Source organism: Phalaenopsis equestris, unplaced genomic scaffold (assembly GCF_001263595.1).
Source record: "Phalaenopsis equestris unplaced genomic scaffold, ASM126359v1 Scaffold000354, whole genome shotgun sequence".
Taxonomy (NCBI): Eukaryota; Viridiplantae; Streptophyta; class Magnoliopsida; order Asparagales; family Orchidaceae; genus Phalaenopsis; species Phalaenopsis equestris.
The window spans coordinates 267,816-289,354 of NW_018164796.1; the positions used below are offsets into that span (position 1 = coordinate 267,816).

Here is a 21,539-nt window from a genome sequence, read left to right on the forward strand (position 1 = left end):
CAGGTACACTTTCCCAAAGTCACCTGAAACATAGTTTCTCATTAACTCCAGGTGAGAAGATGTGTGAAAAGTAGCCTCAGAGTCCAGTATCCAATCGTCAACAGAGTTATGAACTGCAAGTAATAATGCATCCTGCACTTCTTCAGTTACAACGTTAGTACTAACGTTCTCCGTCTTCTTTGGATTTTTACAGTTCTTTTTTATGTGGTCAGTTTTGCCACAATTCCAGCAGGTTGCTTGCTGACCAGACTTTGACTTGCTCTTGCTTCTATGCTTTGATTTCGACCTTCCTATGTTTGAGTTCCTGTCCTGTGATCTCCCTCTGGAATCAATATTCAGTGCTGAACTTGAACCTGAAGTCTCGCCAGAATCTTTTCTGCACACCTGTTCAGCAAGAATCAAGTCACGAATATCATCATATTTCAGTTTGGTTTTACCTGCAGAGTTGTTAACTGTCATTCTCATGGCTTTCCAACTATTTGGTAATGAAGCCAACAATATCAGCGCACGTATCTCATCGTCAAAATCAATTTCAACGAACGATAATTGATTTGCAATAGTGTTGAAATCATTCAAATGTTGAACAACCGACACACTTTCCGCCATCTTCAGATTGAATAACTTTTTTTTGTTATTCGCTGATAGCTTTTCATGTATACCTGATAAAATCGTCATGAGATCTGCAGTAGTCATCTCCTTGATGGCGTTGTGGGAAACCAATCTCGATAGGGTTAATCGAATAACCCCCAGAATCTGTCGATCCAACATATTCCAATCAGGCTCTTCCATATTCTGCGGTCGCTTTCCTAGTAGTGGAAGATGAAGTTTCTTCTCATAGAGGTAATCCTCTACTGCATCCTCCAGTATCCAAAATCCGTATCGTCGAACTTCTCGATCCCTGAAACATTCACTTTGTCTCTGGTCATCGTTCTTCCTCAGATCCGAACGTGACTCTAATACCAGTTGTTGTGAAAAAATTCGACGGTAGTAAAGCGAAAAGCAGATCGAGAAAATTACACCAGAAAAAGGCGACACAAGATTTACGTGCGTGGTTCGGCAAATTGCCTACGTACGTCCACAGAGCTGTAGAGGATTTTATTAACTTGAGGAATAACACCGTCGAGCACCTCGACGCTTTACAAGAAAATAATTCTTTCTAGTTTCTTTCTTCTCTCTCTTCCCCCTCTCTCTCTCTCTCTCTAAAGCCACCAAAAGAAATTTTCTTTTCCCTGTTAGCAAACCCAAAAGAAAGAAAAAAAAAAACAGTTTTCTTTTCCCTTTCGCTTGAACGCTACAGCCGAGGAGGAGTTTTGGGATGGTGTATTTCTAGCACGCCTTTTGGCTTTGCAATTTATAATAAGCTAAAAAGCCTAATTTAGGAAACAGAGGAGGGAAGCTTTGGCTGGACCGCTTGAAGGGAAAGAAGCTTTGGCGGGATACATAGGTAGAGAGGAATCCACGTGATGCTTCACAAAAGGAATCAAATTAATTAGAAATGAATTTTTGATTATCTGTCATAAAGAAGAATTGTCATAACAGGAGTTGGATCGGGTAACAATACCAATCCTCAATGTCCAACTCCTAAAGAACTCTTCAATTGTAGGGAGCATATATAAAATTTTAACATAGCTCTTTCTATACATTTTCTCAAATTTAGTTTGCAATAGGGTGTGGCTCTTAAAGCTCAATGCATGGAACTATAGCTGTTCTTGAAGTTACCATTCCTCATTCCTGGAGTATTCTTTTTTTCCTAGTTCAAGATGAAACTTTTTACTCAGCCCTCTAATTCTTAAAAGCATTGAAAGTGTATTAAAAAGCTTCTTTGTTTAAAGAAAGCTAAGAAAGAATCACATTCTTTGATAAGAGTTGGCGGTCCATGACATAAATGAGGAGTTTCCCTCATTCAAGTGCAAGAGAAAGAGCGCCCCATGTATGATTGTGATTAGTAACAACTCTTTGAAAACTTTGGATGCCTAAATAGGAAAGATTAAAATGTATATAAATGTTAACAAAATATGGTGAGTTTTTAATCTCTTATCTTTCCTCGTGATTGAATCAACCTCAACTGATAAGTAGGGTAAATGGGTTAAGATAGGAGATTAATCTGGAGATAACTGAGATCTTGCAGCTAGAGAAAGGCCACCAACGCCCCCACAAATTTTAAGGTTATTTACTTGAATGAACCCTCTGTTCTTGCTTGAACTCTTGCCATAAATTGACTAATCTTGATTTGTAATTATGACTTCAATTTAAAATTGTAAACATTTCTCATGAACCTAATATCCAGGCTCTAAAACTTCTCTCATAATAATCATTGTTAGGTATGACTCATATACCATAAATGAGGCAGATGCTGGAGCGGAGCGGAGCCCATGAGTGGAGTGGAGCGAAAGGATCTGTCCAATCGGGAGAGTTTCATTATGTGGGTTGGGGGTGCGGGGGCAACACCCGCGGTTTGATACATGGGTAATTTGAGTAATTATATATTGTACTATAGGGTTATATATATTTCATATTTGTAACCCTGGGTGAGTTTCTAAGATTTTGAATCTTGTATTTTGTACTTTTTTCTGAATATTGAAAAGGAAGTTGTCGCTCTGCTCCCGAGGACGTAGGCATCTTTGCCGAACCTCTTAAATCTCTGTGTGTTCTTCTGGATTTGTGTCGATTCTTATTTTTTTCGCTCTAGTTTCTCAACAAGTGGTATCAATGCGAGGTTCTAGGGCAGGGAAGAAAAATTTCGTCGGCGCATGGAAAAGAAGCGAAGAGGATTCAGATTGCACTTCGGTGATTTTGCGAAGGGTCTTCAACGCCGGCAGTTTAAATCGCAGAGAGTTTGGCCAGGCTATTCTTGCGAACAGAAGAACAGTTCGGCTTCGCAGAAGAGTTCATGAGTTCGAGCGAGGAGTTCCTGCGGGAGTTGCATGAATTCGACACAGACAGGAGCGACAGCAGAGGAGTGCGCGACATTGTTGCGACGGCAGGGTAGTGCGTGACTCCAACAGGCAGACGGATCGCGCGAGGGTTCGCGGCAGGAAGTTCCGCGAGATTGCTTCTTCGACGGTAGGAAGTTCCCGCAGACAGCTAGAGGAGTTCGGGCGCGATAGTTCACGAACCTTTTGTGGCTTTTGGCGAGGTGCGGAAAAGGAAATTTAGCGCGGAGATATTCCAGAGGTTTTCTAGAACTCAGGAAAGGCAAGGAAGGGGAATACGTTATTGCACTCGGGAAAGGAAAGATTTCATTTTAGAAGGAAAATGGAGGTGGAGCTTTTATGGAAGGAAAATGGAGGCACGGCTTTTCTGGAAGATGGAGCTTTTCTGGAAGGAAAAATGAGCTTTTCTGGAAAACGGAGACGAAGCTTTTCTTGGAAGTTTAAGGAAAATGATTTCTGAGAAAGTTTAATTAAGAAAAATTTAATCAAGAGTTTTTTTTACGAGAAATTTAATTAAGGGATTATTTAAAAAGATTTGTGACATGATTAAAGTGAGTAAAATTTTTGGCTCAAGCAATTTGGAAATTTAGCAGAGAAGTTCGTTGCAGGATCAATTTCAGATAACAATTTCTAGTACAAAATTCGAGGTGGTGAAGTTTGATAGAACTGGTAACTTCGAATTATGACAAACAAGGGTGAAAGATTTATCGGCTTAACAAAGAACTTTGAAAGCTTTGCGGGCAGCAAAACCAGATGCCATAGAGGACGAAGATTGAGAAGAATTGCAACAACGAGGAAAGTTAACTGCAGGTAATATCTATAAACTGTTGGAAAGTAAAGTTATAGGTGGAGTTCAATTTATTGGATTGTGCGATGAAAATGCAGTAGTTATGTTGACCAAGTCAGGTACTATCAACAAGTTCTTGCATCGCTTGAACTTGTTGAATGTTTGCAATTGTTAGACGACTTGGTGACCCAACCCATATTGGTGCATAAGAAACTTCATGATATATTTCTCCTAAGGGGCTGAATATTCGTCAAGGTGGAGATTTGTTAGGTATGACTCATATATCATAAATGATACAGATGCTAGAGCGGAGTGGAGCCCACAAGCGGAATAGAGCGGAAGGATTTGTCCAATCAAGGGAGTTTCATTCTATGGGTTGGGGGTGTGGGGGCGACACCCCACAGTTTGGTACAGTGACAATTTAATTAATTACATATTGTACTATAGAGTTATATATATGTTCTGTTTGTAACCCTAGGAGAGTGAAATTCTAAATATTGTACTATGTATTCTTTTCTAAATATTGAAAAAGAAGTCGACACTCTGCTCCGGAGGAAGTAGACATCCTTACCGAACCTCATAAATCTCTGTGTGTTCTTCTGGATTTGTATCGATTCTTATTTTTCTTCGTCCTAATTTCTCAGCAATCATAATGTAAACAATAATATCAGGGTGAGTCATTGATTGAAGAGCTACAAAAGGATATCTTAGCCTTCCTATTTGCAATATGGCAAAAGGAGCTTTCCTCTGATGGCTGGGGATTCAACGAACCCACCATGGTAAGGATAATTTTGACATTTATAGGAGTTGACATATGTATAGTGCTTTCATTATTCAGTGGTGAGTAACAGTTTCATCATATGCGAATGAATGCTTCACTTTTTGTGCTTATAATTCATTTTTCCTTAATCTCTTGAAAACAATGCATAGATAGGAGAGAGGTACCGCAGCACTATGACCCAAATGATTGTAAAAAAAAAAAAAAAAAAAAAATCTTGCAACCTCCTTACCTTGACTTAATAATGTAAAATTGTGTTTGCACCAATCTCCTTCAATATTTATTATTAATGATGATTTTTCATTGATCCAAAATATAGTCGATAATGTTACAGTGTTAAGGTTGGTTGTCAATAACTTTTACGGTTCATCGAATTCTCACCAATATAGGGAGTCAAGTTTACATCATCTTTCTACGTGTACTTAATAATTTGAACATCTATGAGCGGAGTTGAGGTTAATGTTGACTGGCCATTAGCTTGATTCCTTAAAGCACTAATGCATTTATTTATATTATTTACTCCTCATATAAATATGATGGTCTTATCTTTTCATGCTGATCTTTTTATGAAAAGAACTAAGAGTAGTGCAATTGTTATTTCTCAAACCATATTATCTTTTTAATACTCTCCCGGCCAATATGAATAAATTATAGTTATTCATTACCTGCTGGCTCAATAATATCTCAAATTCAAACCATAGTTGATTCATTCTTCTCCTTGGGTAGTTTATTCATTCTTGGCCACGTTAATCTTCTACACAATGTGAGGGCCAAAATGTTTCATCCTCCTTTTGGTGAATCAATTACTCTTCCCTGTGATGAATTGATTCATCTTCGACCAAAACAATTCTAATAAAAACATTTATTTTTCTTTGCTAGTACTGGAAATAATTAATAGTTTTTAATAAAATCAAACATGAATAGCCTAAGAAGAGCAAATCATCCTTGAAAAGAATTTAGTTTGATAAAGCTTTTAGAAGCCTCTATTCCAGAATAGATTTGATTTTTATTGGTTCAACCTCAATGTCCTGGTTCGGGCCAGGCCTAAGAAATTTCTGTAAGATACGCTAAAATGTTTATAAAAAAATACAAAAAATTTCAATGTCGTCAATAAGATGTGGCTATCAATTTGGTTAATGTGTATAAAATTTCTTGGTGTATCATGTGTGCTTTTCTTATTTTTGCTTTATTTACTTTCAATAACTTGATTTAAATCTCACATAATTTCCTACAAAAACATCATCAAATTCCAAATTTTTCTTTTTCTACTTTCCTATCAAGGGCCTCCTCTCTAGAGAATCAGATGATTTGATAAGCCAAATTGGAATATGCTCCATTTGTTTTCTAACATAGAAAAGCTTAGATTTTTAAATTATAAGGAAAAATTTTTATATTCCTCCTTGTTGATGATCAAATTTGTGACATCTTTTGCTCTTGTTGCAGTCCCTGCCCGCTATTGAATGGGGCAAGTATACCCGTGTTGTATTGGACGTTGGTTGCGGAGTTGCAAGCTTTGGTGGCTATCTCTTCAATTGGGACGTACTCACAATGTCCTTCGCACCTAAAGATGAACACGAAGCTCAAGTTCAACTCGCTCTTGAGCGAGGCATTCCTTTCCTGCGATATCCGCCGTGATGGGCTCCCAACGACTTCCATTTCCGAGCAACGTGTTTGACCTCATCCATTGTGCAAGGTGTCGTGTCCCATGGCATGCAGATGGTATTTCATTTTCGATTTACTCTCTTCCATTTGTGTTTTCGCTTTGATTATTATTTTACAATTTTCATGGCAGGAGGCATGCTTCTTCTTGAGATCAATCGTTTGCTTCGTCCCGGCGGCTATTTTGTGTGGTCGGCCACTCCAGTTTATCAGAAACTAAAAGAAGATTTAGAAATATGGAAGGGTAATTTATATATGGAAAATTTACATACATACCACTCAATTCCTATATATTTAAATATTTAATATCTAAACTTCAATTTTTGCGTACATGCAACCTAAACTATGCATGAAAAGATGTATTTCACTTTTTAAAAGTTAAAATTATGGTATTTTTTATGTGATGAAAGATTTAGGTGTTATAGATGTAAAATATAAAGTTTAGGCATTAGATATGTAAACATAGGGGCAGTGGTATGTATGTAAATGTCCCTTTATAAATTTATGTCCTATTTACCTTTGTTGGTTTTCACAGCAAGATTTATTTCATTTAACCATGTTAAATGGAAAATATTTTTCCTATTTCAGCTATGAGTTCTCTAACTGAATCAATGTGTTGGGATTTTCTCAAAATCAGAAAGGACAAATTAAATGGAGTTGCTGCAGCTTTCTACAGGAAACCCCCGTCTAATGAATGTTATGAAGACAGGAAGAATCAAACTCCTGCCATTTGTGAAGAAGAGGATGATCCCAATGCAGCTTGGTAAGCTGATTTTTTAAGAGCGAAAACTTTTTGGGGCAATCACATACATGGCACTCAAAATTTTGCTATTTACAAAACTAGCACCCTCTTTCATTCGCTATTTAAATTCTAACTCAAATATCAAAGCTCACAATAAAACCCCAACCAGTCAATTTCATTTGTATGAAATTTCCAATAATTTGACTGTTGCACATGCAAATGCATCCGATTCGGTAGTTCAAAAAAAATGGCCTGGGTGCTAAATAGCAAAGTTTGGAGTGCAATGTATTTAATTGTCCCAAATTTTGAGGCAATTACATAGATAGCACTCACAATTTCGTTATTTACAAAACTAGTCCCTCTTTCATTCCTTATTCAAATTTTCACTCAAATATCAAAGCTCACAATAAAATCCTAACCCATAGTTTTCATTTTTATGAAATTCTCAATAGTTTAATTGTGGCACATGTAAATGCATTAGTTCGGTAGCTAAAAAAAAAAGACCTTTGTGCTAATTTTGTAAATAATAAAGCATTGAGTGCTATATATGTAATTATCCCAAATGTTTTAAAGTTATAAGTATAGTTCCAATCAATCTACCAAATACCCCAATGATCATCAAACAAAATCTCATAGCAACTGTACTGTTATTTTTATGTTTTTTACAGGTATAGCCCTTTAAAACCCTGCATACACCTGGCTCCTGTTAATGCTTCAGAAAGAGGAATAGAATGGCCCGCGGAATGGCCACAAAGACTCAGTACTCCCCCATTCTGGCTTAATAGCTCCCAGACAGGCTTTTATGGCAAACCAGGTCTTCTCGATTTTGAATCCGACAGCATACGTTGGAAACGAATCGTAAAGAAGTCCTATCTGGTTGGTTTGGGCATAAATTGGTCCAAAATTAGAAATGTAATGGACATGAGAGCTGTCTATGGAGGGTAATAATCTATTGCTACTTTATAGCTTACCATTAAACAAAGTGTGTAAAAAAGTAAAGTTTGGGTGTTAGATATGTAGATACATAGGAATTGGGTTGTATGTATGTAAATGCCCAAACAAAGGAAGATTTACATACATAACAATTAGTCCTATATATTTACATATCTAACCCTTGAACTTTAATTTTTACATAGATGCCGCCTTACCTATGCATAAAAAGGTGTTGTTCATTTTTTAAAAGTTAAAATGGTGGTATTTTTATATGTGATATGAAAGATTTGGGTAGTATAAATGTTAAAAAGTGAAGTTTAGGTGTTAGATGTGTAAATATTTAGGAACTGGGCGGAATGTATGTGAGTGCCCCCAAACAAAGGAAGATTTACACATATATACCACTTAATTTCTATGTATTTACATATCTAACATCTAAACTTCAATTTTTACATAGATGTCACCTTACCTATGCGTGAAAGTGTATATTTCACTTTTTAAAAGTTAAAATAGTTATATTTTTTTATGTAATATGAAAGATTTGGTGGTATGAATGTAAAAGGGTAAAAGTTAGGTGTTAGATGTGTAAATACATAGGAATTGGGTGGTATCTACCTGAATGCCTCAACTGATACTCATTTATATTCAGGTTTGCTGCTGCTTTGAATTTGGAGAACGTATGGGTCATGAATGTGGTGAATATTGATGCTCCAGACACGCTTCCTATCATCTATGAACGTGGCCTTCTAGGCATATATCATGATTGGTGTGAATCTTTCAATACCTATCCTCGAACTTACGATCTCTTGCACGCCGACCACCTCTTCTCGAAGCTGAAAGAAAGGTCAGTTTGTTCAACCAACGGTCTATTTGAGATAGATTTTTATCAGTTTTACGTTTTAGGTTGCCATCACAATTTTGTTGGGGAATTAATTTCTTACTACTTTCTAAAAATATTTGAGAATTTTACATGCGTAGCACACAATACTTATGTTTTTTCATACCCAACAACTTTTTGTTGCCAGAATACTTGTGGAAAGAGATATTATTAAAAGCCCAAGGGCAATTATATTAAAGAGAAAAGGGTACAAATAGGTTGTATGAGTGGGCCCAAAAAAGCACCCAACCCACACAGTACAACACAAAAAAAAATTTTAAAAACCCAGAAGAAGATGGTACATATAAGATCAATCGGGTCGACCCAATATATATCTTCTGCGGTTTCTTCATATATATCTCCTCCTATAGCTTCACATGAAGAAAACATTCTTCACATCCAGTTGGTGGAGTCTCCATCCACCATTCACTGTCAGAAAAGCCATTGTCCTCACTGTGCTCATCTTTGCAATTAGTGTAAATGTTTCATCGTAGTTAATGTCATGCACTTATCTCTACCATTTTGCCACTAGTCGTGATTTGTTCCTCTCCACCTTCCCTTTTGGAGTTTGCTTTACCGTGAAGATCCACCTGCATTCAATTGCCTTCTTCGTTGCTGCTAGTGGTACAATAACCCATGTTCGATTTTTTTCAAAAGCTCTAAGCTCTTCATGCATCATCGTTTTCCACTCGAGATTCTCTTTAGTAATTTGCAAACACTTGGGTAAAGAGACAGAGTCTAATGATGCAATGAATGCTCCATGCAAATGTGAAATGTTAAAATAAGAAATAAAGTTCACAATGTCAGGTTCCCACCCAAAACGATCAAGAGGACGTCTAGCATTGCTGCGGGAGGTCATTCTTAACGTTGGGTTGGGGGGGGGGAGTTTGCTTCTTCCTCCATTTATACATCCTTAGCTCACCTTCAGTCTGAATCCCACAACCTTTGGGTTCAATCTTCTCGATTTTCGTCTTCTTAATTGATTTATCCCACACCACAAGACATGGCATTGATTCCACTTGCACCACTCCATCACCACTACTACACACTCTCTTTTGCCTCATATCCTGGTGTCTGTTGAGTTATCGAATAGTGAATTCACCTCCAGTGTGTAGTGTGGTTCAAACTCTCTGAATGACATATCTATACTCATAAAGATCCTCTTATCAATCGGGCTCCAGCAGACATAACCCTTCAGAGTAGCAGGATAACCCACGGACACAGATTTCACAGCTCTGAAATCCAACTTCCCTACAGATGGTTTTATGTTTTTCACAAAGCACACACATCCAAATACCTTCAATGGAAGGATCTGACTATTATATTCTTTCAACATCTGACAAGAAGAGTTCTAATTCATCACTCTTGAGGGCATCCTGTTAGTCAATTGAACGGTTGTCAACACCGTTTTCCCCCATAAGTATTGTGAGACATTCGTTGTTATCAACATGCTCTAGGCTACCTCTAGAAGATGTCAATTATTCCTCTACTACATTATGTGTTGGTGTGTATGGGAATGTGGTTTGGTGTTGTATCCCTTGAGCTGAAAGATAGTTCTCAAATGCTTTGTTGATATATTTTCTCCTATTGTCTGATCTCAGTTTCTTCACAACTGCCCCATTTTGGGTCTGGATTGCCTTGTGAAAATCTATAAAGCAAAAAACCACCTCTCGTCTGTTTCATCAAGTATATTCAGGCAACACGAGAAAAACAATCAATAAACATAATAAAATAACGATAACCGTTCATAGAACTAGTAGAACAAAATCCCCATACATCAGATTATAATCAAACACACCAGATCCTGTTCCCAAAACTAACATAAGAGCTCCTACTGAGCTTGCCAAACTTTCACACAACAGTTTTCCCTTATTTACCTTTTCTAGAAGGATGGATACAAACAACACGATAGACTAAACGAAGTGTGTCCTATAAGCCTGTGATGTAGCAGTGATACATCCTCCACACTCCTCTCAGATCTTCCTGCTTTAACATTCTCAACCATGGATATCAAGACTGAGTCCATTCCTCTCAATCTAAGCACCAAATTCCACTATGTCACGTGTCAGTCTCAAGTTTCTGGCCAGTCTTCTTCTCTTGAACGATCATCTTTGGAATATCAAATAAAATAACAAATTTTAGTTGGATTATAATGACACTAATGGATAAAATGTTCATTAGAAAAGAAAAAACTTGCAAAATATTGGACAAAATCATATTTTTGGTACACCTCTTTGTATCTTTACTAACCACAGGTTGTGTTGTATTATCAGCGGTCTAAATGTTCTCTGGAATTGCTAGGTAAGTATAGGAAGAGAACTCACTTGTGTGACACCTGTCACATGTCGAGATGCACCATAATCTACTATCATTTCTGGTGAACATATGATGGATATAGAGGCAAGAGCATGTGTATCACGAGCACCTTTAGCAAAGTGAGCATAATTAGCAGTGTTTTCCTCGAAGGACGATAAGGTGGATGTATTTCTAGTGACATCACTTGTCGCTCTGTGCTTCCTCTTCAACATCTCCTGTAACTCGTGATCCTCACCGGTAAAGATCACTCTTATCTCTTCCTCGTTCTACGCTGCCATCAAACTTGGATGGTGACCCTCTTTTTACCTCTTTGGCTCCCAAAATTACGACTACGGTCTCTAGACTGTCCACGTCCACCCGTCTCTCTCTCTATGCGTAGATTTGTACACGTTTTTCTCATGTTTCCCACTTTTCCGCAGTTGTAACATCTGCGGGTCACCCCTTGAGCACCTGTCCTACTTTACCTCGAGGCAGCCAAAGCTGTTTGCATTCCTGGAAGTCCACTCTACCGAGTTGGAACACATGTTGAGGTAGTGGCTCATGTCGAGACACTAGTCCATGTATGCCCGACTAAAACCTTCAAAACCTCAGGATCTAACTTTCCCAAAAGCTCCAATCTCTTACCCCCACACAATTTTCATATCCTGATACCCTCAAACTCTTTAGCAGGATATCACCGGAGGATCTCGATCGCTTCCGCTGAAACTTTCTTAAAGATGTTGGCACATGTCGCTCCTCCTAGTGACCTCCGTGACAAATGTAGAAACAAAGAAGCCCTCACTGATGTTGCTCGCATCCGAAGTCTCCTCCTATCTGTCATCCCTGCTGATTTCGTTGCCCCCTTGTTGATTCCAATTTCCTCCACTTTGGACAGTTGAGACACTTTCAGCCTCATAGTTTCGGAGAAAACTTCCTTCACCGTCTCGGTAATGCGATGGAAGTCGTGATTTGCAATATCTGGAAGCCCCATCTCTCTCGTGTGAACCCGTCTACTTCGCGCCACTCCACGCAGGAAAGCCGAAGCCCAGCCTTCTTTTGTTAAGGCGCTAATACCATTAAGAATATTTTGATGTGAAAATTTTACCATTTCATTCACCATGTTTGTTTAAATAGGAGTTACAATGTTTAACAAATAAATCCAATAAAATCCTCTAATTACAGAACCCAACAAAGCCCTCTAACTACACATAACTCACAACAAAAAATTAGTAATAGTGCTATATTTTATGTGATATTAAAAAGTTGGGTGCTATGTGTAAATATGAAAGTTTAGGTGTTAGATATATAAATACATTAGAATTGCTTGTTATGTATGTAAATGCCCCCAAATATTTTTGTTGAGAAGCTATTTCTTACAATCTGACTTGTTGAAGTGTGTTAGCTTTATGAAAGTTGTTTACTTTTTTGAAGAAAAAAAAATATTTATAATTCTTACTCTGCAATTTTCAAAAAATTTGTTTTCCTCATCATAACTTTACAAAATTTTTACAAAAAACCACAGCCACCTCAAGAATAAATTTGAAAATATTCGCCAAATTAGCTTGAGATTTATTTTAAAGCATAATTTCTCTTGGTGTTTCAGATGCAGTCTTGTTCCAGTTATGGCTGAGATTGACAGGATTGTGAGACCTGGAGGAATACTGATAGTTAGAGATGACTCTGCTGTTACTAATCAAGTGGAAAACTTGCTGAAATCTTTGCACTGGGAAGTCAACCTGGTCTTCTCCAAGAACAATAATGGAATAATAGCTGCAGAAAAATCAGATTGGAGACCTGAAACATATTCTGATTCAACTTGATTACTCAGTTCATTTTGGGTAATTAGTTCATACATTTCTTCCTCATTCTATGATTTTGTTAATTTTGCAATTATAGAATGCATTATTTTTAATAACACTTCAACTATTTCACATTAGAATTGTGATAGGGTTGCAACAGGCAATGCATTTGCATTTTGTGCTATTTTGTAATTTGTTTTCCCTATTTTCTTAAGCTATATGATAAGAGGTGATTTGTGCTTCTGAAATATTTTTATTTCTTTGCTTTGTTTAGTGAAGGATATTTTTGTAAATGCTATAGAATTTATTATTTTTAATAACAAGTTGCTATGTTTAGGCCTTAATATATATATATATATATATATAAAGGAATGATTGGAGGCTATTAGTTGAGCCCCAACCATCTTTAATGTGCCTAACCACTCGAGTATCACACCCTACACACGGTGAGATTCAAACCCTAAATATAAGCATAACTTTATAACAACTATAATATAATAGATTATATGGGACAAGGTAGATTATAGTTTACTAATTATAGCGCATTATAAAGGAAACTATAGAATCATTATGTAACAAGTATAAGTTTACAATAGAGTATCATACTAGGTCAAAGTAATCATAATACTCTTGTAGTAATAATGAGAGAGCAATTGTAGCTATAATGAAACAGATGAATCGTATTTGTAATTGCTATAACATATCACAATTGAATTGCCCATCTCAAGACTAAGTGAGTGTTTTAGTAATATTAATGAAATCAGCTCTATTCCATTCAATTAGAATATTTTATCTATAGATTTGTAAACCTTGTCACATCCATCTCTTTGCAGAGTGCTAAAAACTATTATTAATAGGCATAGTTAGTACTTACATGATATGCTCTTGAATATTATCTATGTTCAAACAACTCTCATTAAATAATAACAAAGCATTTTTAGAATTGTCATATGATTTTAAAACACAAAGTTGAAGATTAAGGCTGGTGTAATCAAGTTTATGATATAGTAGTCAATAGTAACAGATAGTGTGTTATTACCTCTAATATTCAATGTAATCATACATGAATACATACATACATACATATATATATACATACATACATTTATACATACATACATGACATACATAGATACACATATGCATGCATACATGCATACATGCATTGCATCCATACATGCATGCATGCATAAATACATCCATACATATATACATACATGCATACATGCATACATACATCCATTCATACATACATGCATCCATACATCAATGCACACATACATCCTCCATACATCCAAGAACACATACATGCATACATATATGCAACCATACATCCATGTATGCATACATCCTCCATATATCCATGCATACACACACGCACACACAAATATATATATATATATATATATATATATATATATACTTTTCTAACAAGCAAAGCACAAAGAGCACAACAAAACACAACAACCTCACCTCAACCTAATCCTAAAATTGCGTTTAGTGTCCTAAAGTGAGTCAACATTTAGTGAGTGCACAAGGTGAGAGGATCCAAACTACACATTATTATTCAAATTTACCAAGTAAAAATACTCATTTGGAATTTTTATATTTTTTGTATATTTAAGAATTTTTATGGATCTTATTTGGATTTTTTTTTATATTATTTGGTTAAATGTCTTATTATGCTTATGAGGCATATATATGTATTTAATAAATATTAATGCTTATAAGATATTCTAAACTATTAGAAAAAGTGATTATAAATTTTATGAGGAAAAAATATATAAAAATTTGGAAATTTTGAATATTTTATGAATTTTAATGATTTAAATTGGGTTTATTTTTTATGATTTTTTTATGATTTTTTATATTTTGTATGCGTTTTGACTTAGATGTTTTAAATTGACTTGAGATTATTTCTGCAGATTGTTATTGACTTCAATAGTGCTATGTTGTGAATTTTTTATTGATTTATTAGAATTATTTAAATTTTGAGGGTATGTTTGATTGAAAATTCATAATAAATTCAAATGATCAATAAAATTCTTGAAACTTTATAGAGATGTTTGGAATAAAACTCTAAACAATCTCTAAAATTTTCAAGTCATTCTAAGTTTATTTAGAATTTCTATGAATTATTGCTTTTATTAATGAGTTAATTATTTAAAAATTATCAATAAATTATTTAACGAAAAATATTTTTATATAACTTGATTTTTTTTTTTATTCACTTGATTTATTGATAAAAATTTTATTTAATTTAGACTTTTTTTTTGAAGAAGTTATGGAGGTATGAATGTATGAGGGTATATTTGTATTTTTTTAATTTTTACTAAAATCACTTAATTCCAAAGTAGACATGACTTATTACATGTTTCTTCTTTGTTAATAAGTAATTCAAATAAGTTTTTTAAGATTTTTAAGTTTAAACATTTCATTTGTCAAGTTTAATAATAAGGAAGATATATTAGTAATTTTAAAAAATCAAGCACATGAATTTTACTTATTTTTTTTTTTTTTGATTTTTTATTAATAGCTTCAAATCATATTTCACAAGTTTTAGGTTTGAAAGGTGCACTTTAAAGGCAATGAGGGTATATTGTAATTTAGAGAAATTACAAATATGCCTTGAGTCTCTTTTAAACACTTAAAACTTATTGGATTCTTATTGCTTGGTTGATTAAAAATCATTTAAGATCCATTTCTAGAAATTTTAATTTTCAAATGTCCAAGTTAAAGGTTTAAAAGTAATGAAAGGTATATTTATAATTTTAGAAAATTACAAATATATCTTTCTTTATTTTTTTCAATACATAGATTTTATTGGAAATTTATTCTTTGTCACTTTATTAATGATTTCCAAATAGATTTTACATAATTTTTTTTTATCAAATGTTCAAATTAATAGCTAGGGTAGATTCATAATTTTCTTAATTTTGCTTAATTTTCATTAAATCTTCTTAATTTCACTTACTCATTTAACTAAATTTTTAGAAATTTTCTAAGGCTTAATTTTAATGGTTATACAATAATTGATGACAATTAAGGTTTTCAAAGAATTGCGAAAGACAATCTTTTAACATTTCAAATATTTACAAATATAAGTTTCTTCCTAATTTGCTTTTCAAATCAAAGTCAGTCTTAACCGATTCATTTCACATGTTTAATCAATCATAATATCAAAATTTAAATATGTAATTCTGTTTTAATCAATATTTGGAAATAATAGGGTAAAAGTGTAAATAGCAATTTTACAAATATACCCTTATGTATATCAAGGGTTTTATTAAATTCAAATGAGTAAAACTACTGCTTTATTAGAAGAATACTCTATTTTTAAGATTTTCTTAAAATTTTCAGTGGGTTTTATATTTTTATCATTTTTATTTATTTATTAATTAATTATCAATTTTCATAAAAGAAATATGATTTATCGGTTTCTATCCTTGGAAAAAATATGGGAGGTCATTGATGCCTGAGACCATATATGAGCAAAAAATTATTTAATTTTGAGTTGTTTTTGAATTGTAATGAATTTTTAAGGATCTAATGAGTTTTATTTAATTAAAAATTTATTATTGATCGTTCTATCTTTATTTCATTTTCATATTATTCTTCATATCACTAATTTGAAGACATTTTTCCTTTTATTTATTTTAAATTTAGTATTTGAAGCTCTATTTAATTTTTCATGGTTTATTTAATTAGATAAATCTGATTTATTTGTTTAAACCTAGGTTCACGTAAGCTCCTCCACGTCAGCTTCACTGCTGCCCCATTTCCACGCATTGTTTTTTATGATTCATTTGCTCATCATTGGTGATGTCACAAGAGTAAGTGATCTGGTACGCTAATCCGTTTTCATCAAGTATGTTTAAATCTGAGACATTTTCTTTAAATACAAGAATACGAACGACATCTGTTCTTCGTCCCAAATGGGATATGAAAGCAAGTTGTCAAAAAAAAAAGCATGATCTAATGGTTGATCATACAATCAATTCAAACAAATAGGGTCTTTATGTCTGCTTTCATAAAGAACCAACCACCAAGCCTATTTCTAAGTTTTCAAAGAATTGCCTCAATTCTTATTGAATTCATTCAGCTGGATTTCTTTGGATAGGACATCCTAGCTTCAAGAGCTTTCCTCTTGCTCTGATTACTTTGATTCAAGCTCATTTTATATTCTTGATTAAAAACATTCACCACGATTGGTCTTGAGCTTGGGTAGAAGTCTCAGTTGTGGAATTTTAGCAAAGGAGTGGGGTGTTAGGTCGAGGAAGCTATTGGAGGGTTTATTTGGGAAATTATGGAGTGGATGATAGAGATCAATGTTGTCATGGTTTAAGCTAGGAAAAAAAAGTGGAGAAATAGTGAGTGGATGGGCTTAGAATTTATGGGGAAGTTGGTTAAGGACTATGGCTAAGGTTTACGATCAAATTTGGAACAGTTCCACTAGGGGATAACAAGGGTTCAACAACTTAAATGGAGTGATTCTTAGCCCTATTTATAAGCTCGATTAGTCTTGGTGAGCTTCGGAATGGTTAGGGGCACTTATAATTGGTGTCTTGCTAACATGATAGGGCCAAAGTTGTCAGCTAATAAGTTATTTCTTATTGCAAGGATAAAGATAAACAAACTACTGAGACTTCATGGGGTTAACACAATAAAACATGCTTTATATTGAAATTCAAGTTTTCAAAATAAAACAGAACTCAAATAAAAATACAAAGGACTTATCTTAAACTTCTTCCCAAGAAAATCTTCTGAAGTTCCTTTGAAGTATTCTCCAAACTCTCCTTACAATTCACTACAAAAGACACACACACACACACCACCACACAAACTCTCTCCTTCAAGACTCAAAGACTCTTCTCCTTAAAAAAACTTTTTTTGGCTTCTCTTGAATCCTTTTATGATAACTCTCAAAATCCCCAAGAATCACTTCAGATGCCCCTTCAAAATTAGTCCAAATTCAATGCATAATAATCAAAACTGATAATGGCGCCTAAGCGCGCAACTGTGGCCCCTAGGCGCCAACCTTCTAGAAGCCCAATATAATTCCATGGCACCTATGCGCCAGCTCCTGGTGCCATGGTGTTTGGATCTCTGTTTCTACGTACGGGGTCTAGCGCATAGGCGTCAATTCACTTTGTGCTCCTTTGCTCTTCATTTTCGCTCTTTTTTTTCAAAACTCTATCTCTTGTACCTGTAATAATAAATAAGTAAAATAATTTCCATCAAAGTCCAATATCATTAAAAATGAGAATAAAATGTATAAATAAAAGTAGCACATCTTTAGGCATTTCAATTCTCCCAAACTTAATCGTTGCTTATCCCCAAGTAACTCTTTTATATTATAAAATAAACACTTTAATTTATGGCAGTGGGTTTCATTAAAGATTCCTATAGTTTTTCCCCATAAATATGATAGTGAAACTTTAGAAAAAAACTTCAATAACTCAGTTTAGAACTAGGTTATAAGAGTATCTAGTAATTAAGTTAAGAATTCTGATTTTCTATTTATTTCAAAAATAATTGTAATTTGTCATACTTAGGAATCCTAGAAGAATTAAAAGATAGAATTTTATGAGAACTCTACTAGTAAAAATTTGACTAATACCTTTAGAATTGATAATAAGCTCAGAATTGTGACTATATTTCTTCTCTTAAGATGATTCAAGTGATGTCAATTTTTAATTAGACATCTCAAGTTTTCCTCGCATGTTTTCTTTTTACTCTTTCTTTTTCTTTTCTTTTTCTTTTCTTTTAGGATCTTTTCAATCCTTACTCTTTTTTTTATGTGAGGATTACTGTATCTAGATAGCCTTTATTGATTTTGAACTTCACTGTTCTCCTCTTAAAGTTAAAAACTTATCATAATTCTTTACTTTATAATGTGTATTAGTTTAAAAATGATTTTTCATGGAGTCTCTATTCTTTTTTAAGTGTAAATCTAAGATTCCCAGTGTTTAAAAAATTTAACTTTTCCTACTATAAATAGGAAAAGCATATTCCTCTTCTTTTATACCAAATACCTTAACTCTAGAACTACTCCTTATTACCAAAAGTTTTAACTTGAGTCAACTATAACATTCATAGAATAAAAAAATATATTTCTTTGAAGATAACAACACATAACATAGGTTATTTAAAAAAAAAATTTAAATATAGTCGATTGACGAAAAAATGTAAATAGAGTCGATTGACGACAAATAAAGCTTAGTTTTTTAAAGTTTTTCTCCCCTAAACTTAAATTTTTAAACAACAATTTTTAATTAGACATCTCAAGTTTTCCTCGCATATTTTCTTTTTACTCTTTCTTTTTCTTTTCTTTTTCTTTTCTTTTAGGATCTTTTCAATCCTTACTCTTTTTTTTATGTGAGGATTACTGTATCTAGATAGCCTTTATTGATTTTGAACTTCACTGTTCTCCTCTTAAAGTTAAAAACTTATCATAATTCTTTACTTTATAATGTGTATTAGTTTAAAAATGATTTTTCATGGAGTCTCTATTCTTTTTTAAGTGTAAATCTAAGATTCCCAGTGTTTAAAAAATTTAACTTTTCCTACTATAAATAGGAAAAGCATATTCCTCTTCTTTTATACCAAATACCTTAACTCTAGAACTACTCCTTATTACCAAAAGTTTTAACTTGAGTCAACTATAACATTCATAGAATAAAAAAATATATTTCTTTGAAGATAACAACACATAACATAGGTTATTTAAAAAAAAAATTTAAATATAGTCGATTGACGACAAATAAAGCTTAGTTTTTTAAAGTTTTTCTCCCCTAAACTTAAATTTTTAAACAGATTTAAACATTTTAGTACAAAATAAATGTGAAGAGAGAAAAATTTAACAGAATTATTATCAATCAGAGTTCTAAACATGAAAATCATGTAGGAATAAGTAGTAAAGACAAGTGCTTAATAATAGTAAATCTCAAATCAACATGTATAAAATGAAAATTTCAAAGTAAAAGGCCTAATCTAACACACAGGCAATATTGTACATGATCTGGAGCAAAAAGTAGTTAGTAGTGCAATAACAACTAAAAGTTCAGAATCAATAAAATAGTAGTAAAAAATAAATAAAATTTAGTACAATGATAATACCAAATAAGCAGTAAGGAAAACTAAGTACATCCAGACTAATAATCAAGCTATTACTCATCCTCCTCCTCCTCCTCATCTTATTCTTGCATAGGACTACGATGCTCAAACCTCATATACTATAGATAAGAAGGAAGCTCCGCAGTTTTATCTCCTCTGAGAAAGTTTACAAGAGAGGTATATAAATCTTCCTTGTAATCCTCCTTCCATTTGAGATAAAAATCGAAGTGTTTCAAATGATCATCAATGTCCTTTACTTTACAATGTTTGAATGATATATCATCTTGTAATTTCTGCACCCGATCAACCACAGTATCTAAATTAATAGCAGGAAGAGAAGAAGTATGGGAGGTAGAAGCCCTAGAAGTAGAAGGAACATTAGAAGACCTAGCTCCAGTTCTTCGTATAGCATGTAATCCATATAGTTCCACATTAGTCTATCCAATGGGCTTTAGTGGCTGCAATAGCTCTTCTCATTTCTCATAACTTACTTCTGATTGTTAGCATAAAGTAAAAATGAGGAAAGGGTATCTGAGGCCTCCTATAGTTCCTTCTTTCACTTTAGAAGAAGTGATAATATTTTTGTAAATAAGAGAGCCAATGTCTATAGGTTTCATCCTCTGAATGCAAAATTTTAAAGTATCTCTCTCCCTAGTCACTTAACTGGTTTGTAGGAAGAAGGCGAGCGGAGATGAAATAGTGTCAGACCTTTGATTGTGCATTCAACTGAGAAGAAGAAAAATTTACCTTGTGCTATCTTCCAAGCATTCAACTGAGAAGAAGAAAAATTTACCTTGTGCTCATTTTTTATCTTCCAAACTGCCCTTCTATCAGTCAAAAATGTTATAATCTCATCGAGTTCCAACTCAGTAGGATTAAAATCAGAATAATAATAGTTAGAAACATCCAACAACAATTATAAACAGTTGATACACTTCAAAAGTGAAGTAGAAATGTTTCTCTCTGGCTATTATAGATTCATAAGAAATTTTGGGGAGGTTAGCATAAAATTCATGCACCACTAAAATAACTGTTATAGTAGTAAAATAGCAGAAAATTTCCTAGTGTCATGCCTCTATCAAATTTTCCAAAGCTCCTCCCGGTCCGGCAAAGCTTCATTTTGCAATCAACTTCTTCATCATGAGAACATCATTATAACAATTCTGTGCTTTGAGGCTAACGAATTTCTTGTGATCAAAATTTTCCTTTCCTTTCCCCCTCTTGGTTTTAGAAACCATGTGAAATCTAACAAAATTGAATGAAAATCCAAATAAATTCCAAATACATATTCTAGAAGCTCCTACATGCCTTTTTCAAACTAAGAAGCTCTTTTCCATGGATTTTCTACTAATTTTCTCAAAAAATCCTGATTTTTCAGAATTTTCATAATGTGGAAGAAATCCATGGTGAAATGAGAAAATTTTGATGACAAAGTGTAGATCTTACCTAAAGAAGAAGAAATATGGAATATTTTAGTCATAAAAATTCCAAAATTGTGATCTATATGAAGCCCTAGGGACCTCTTGTGATGGGTTAGGGAGGAAAGTGAGGAAGAAGATGATTCCTGCTTTGAAAATGGTGTGAACCGGCGGTTTTCACGATAAAATGGTTGTTCAACCG

General features: G+C 33.9%; 1 protein-coding gene across 1 annotated transcript in view; it reads left to right on the forward strand.

Moving 5' to 3' along the window:
- LOC110026180 (probable methyltransferase PMT27) overlaps positions 1 to 12,960 on the forward strand; it is a 19,447-nt gene extending 6,487 nt beyond the window's left edge. The window contains 7 exon segments of the mRNA XM_020727033.1: positions 5,942 to 6,109; positions 6,112 to 6,217; positions 6,291 to 6,401; positions 6,746 to 6,920; positions 7,568 to 7,840; positions 8,482 to 8,676; positions 12,608 to 12,960. Coding sequence (XP_020582692.1) covers positions 5,942 to 6,109; positions 6,112 to 6,217; positions 6,291 to 6,401; positions 6,746 to 6,920; positions 7,568 to 7,840; positions 8,482 to 8,676; positions 12,608 to 12,824 — 1,245 coding nt within the window. The 3' untranslated portion in view covers positions 12,825 to 12,960.
- Positions 12,961 to 21,539: the final 8,579 nt, after the last annotated feature.